At 50.7% G+C, this 2,684-nt stretch overlaps 1 protein-coding gene across 1 annotated transcript in view; it reads left to right on the forward strand.

Annotated features, from left to right (window-relative positions):
* Positions 1-2,104, forward strand: part of LOC134463380 (tubulin beta chain-like) — a 5,594-nt gene extending 3,490 nt beyond the window's left edge. Inside the window, exons 6-9 of the mRNA XM_063216588.1 lie at positions 1-145; positions 684-758; positions 1,067-1,192; positions 1,642-2,104. The exon at positions 1-145 is cut by the window's left edge and continues 215 nt beyond it. Coding sequence (XP_063072658.1) covers positions 1-145; positions 684-758; positions 1,067-1,192; positions 1,642-1,893 — 598 coding nt within the window. The 3' untranslated portion in view covers positions 1,894-2,104. The remainder of the gene's footprint in view (positions 146-683; positions 759-1,066; positions 1,193-1,641) is intronic.
* The last annotated feature ends 580 nt before the right edge of the window (positions 2,105-2,684 follow it).

Consider the following 2,684-nt stretch of genomic DNA (forward strand, 5'->3'; position numbering starts at 1 on the left):
CAGTCAGCAGTACCGAGCCCTCACTGTCCCGGAGCTGACGCAGCAGATGTTTGACTCCCGAAACATGATGACGGCGTGCGACCCGCGACGAGGACGGTACCTTACCGTGGCCGGTGTGTTCCGAGGACGCATGAGCACCAAGGAGGTAGAGTGTGTGTGTGTGTGTGTGTGTGTGTGTGTGTGTGTGTGTGTGTGTGTGTGTGTGTGTGTGTGTGTGTGTGTGTGTGTGTGTGTGTGTGTGTGTGTGTGTTACAAGACGTGAATCATGGTGAATGGTAAATGGGCTGCATTCATGTAGCACCTTTCCACTCCTTTGAGCACTCAAAGCACTTTACATTGTGTGCCTCACATTCACCCATTCACACACCGGTGGCACACGCCTGGCATGCAGGGTACCACCCTGCCACCAGGAGCAATTTGGGGTGAAGTATCTTGCTCAAGGACACATAGATGGGGTCAGGCAGAGCGGGACTCGAACCTGTGTATGTGTGTGTGTGCGCACACTTACTTTACCTCTCCTAACTGTCTTCTTGCGTGTGTGTGTGTGTGTGTGTGTGTGTGTGTGTGTGTGTGTGTGTGTGTGTGTGTGTGTGTGTGTGTGTGTGTGTGTGTGTGTGTGTGTGTGTGTGTGTGTGTGTGTGTGTGTGTGTGTGTGTGTGTGTGTGTGTGTGTGGTGTTATCAGGTGGATGAGCAAATGTTGGCCGTTCAGCAGAAGAACTCAGAATACTTTGTGGAGTGGATCCCACACAACGTCAAGGTGATATACACACCTATTCACACACACACACACACACACACACATACACATTCACACACACACACACATACACAAACACACACATACACACACGGAGGATCCCACACAACGTCAAGGTGATATATACATACATTCTCTCGGGGTTCAATTAAGTTACTCTACTCACTGTGTGTGTGTGTGTGTGTGTGTGTGTGTGTGTGTGTGTGTGTGTGTGTGTGTGTGTGTGTGTGTGTGTGTGTGTGTGTGTGTGTGTGTGTGTGTGTGTGTGTGTGTGAGTGTCTGTGTGTCTGTGTGTGTGTGTGTGCTAGGTGGCAGTGTGCGATATTCCTCCGCGCGGCCTCAAAATGGCCTCCACCTTCATCGGGAACAACACAGCCATCCAAGAGATCTTCAGACGCGTAGGAGAACAGTTTACACTCATGTTCCGACGCAAGGTAGGCACACACACACAGACACACAGACACACAGACACAGACACAGACACACACACACACACACACACACACACACACACACACACACACACAGCAAGCTAGCCATCCAGGAGATATTTAGACGCGTAGGAAAGCAGTTCACATTCATGTTCCGGTGCAAGGTACACACACACACACACGCACACACGCACACATGCATGCTAATAATACAATGTAGTATAATGTAATATAATATAATATAATATAATATAATATAATATAATATAATATGATGTAATATTATATTATATTATATTATATTATATAATTCAGTATATCCAGGCGTTCCTGCAGTGGTACTGTTTACGGAGGAGGGCATGGACATAATATCATATCATATCACATCACATCATATCATATCATATACTGTAACATAATATAATATAACATTATGTATTCATTACATCCAGGCGTTCCTGCACTGGTACACAGGCGAGGGCATGGACGAGTTGGAGTTCAGCGAGGCGGAGAGTAACCTTAATGACCTGGTGTCGGAATACCAGCAGTACCAGGACGCCACCGCGGACCACCAATGGGGAGCCGACGAGGACGAGGAGGAAGAGGCGGAGCCTAGCTCGGCCAGCGCCAGCAGCGTCACTGTCACCTCAAAGGTCACCGTGGAAACCACCGAGGTCGTCACCACTGAGGAGACGACCGAGTGACGAATCGTGATGGGGACGCCAGCCATCGTCACTCTTTATTTCATGTACATTTTTATATATAAGTAGTCTTTACTTATGACCTGGAGAGACCAAGAGACATACAGGCAGTTGGGGAAAAAAGGGGGGAGCGGGAACCTCGGGAAAAAGGGAGAGGGATACAGAGAGCGGGGGATGAAGAGGGATGAAGAAGGTTTCATGCCCTGGAGAGACTGTGGGGCACGTAGGGAGTGGGGGACAGGGGTAAGTGGGGGACAGGGGTAAGTGGAGGACAGGGGTAAGTGGGGCACGTGGGGAGTGGGGGACAGGGGTATATGGGGCACGTAGGGAGTGGGGGACAGGGGTATGTGGGGGACAGGGGTATATGGGGCACGTAGGGAGTGGAGGACAGGGGTATGTGGGGGACAGGGATATGTGGGGGACAGGGGTATGTGGGGGACAGGGGTATATGGGGCACGTAGGGAGTTGGATAGTCAGGATACAGGGGACAGGTGGAGCAGGGGACAGGGACACTGTTTAGATCCATTAGTCTCTATTTCTTCCCTGGATAGACTGAGGGACACAGATGGGAATGGGGTCGGGACAGGGAACAGAAGCTGGAGGGATGGAGAGGGACAGAGGAGGTGGAGGACAGAAGCAGGAGGGATGGAGAGGGACAGAGGAGGTGGAGGACAGAAGCAGGAGGGATGGAGAGGGACAGAGGAGGTTGGGGACGATGGGACAGACAATGTCTATCAGGGGTGACAATGATGATCGGGTGTCTGCTGAGCTCTTCATCAGACCTGATCGTTTGA

The sequence above is a fragment of the Engraulis encrasicolus genome, chromosome 14 (assembly GCF_034702125.1).
Source record: "Engraulis encrasicolus isolate BLACKSEA-1 chromosome 14, IST_EnEncr_1.0, whole genome shotgun sequence".
Classification (NCBI taxonomy): Eukaryota; Metazoa; Chordata; class Actinopteri; order Clupeiformes; family Engraulidae; genus Engraulis; species Engraulis encrasicolus.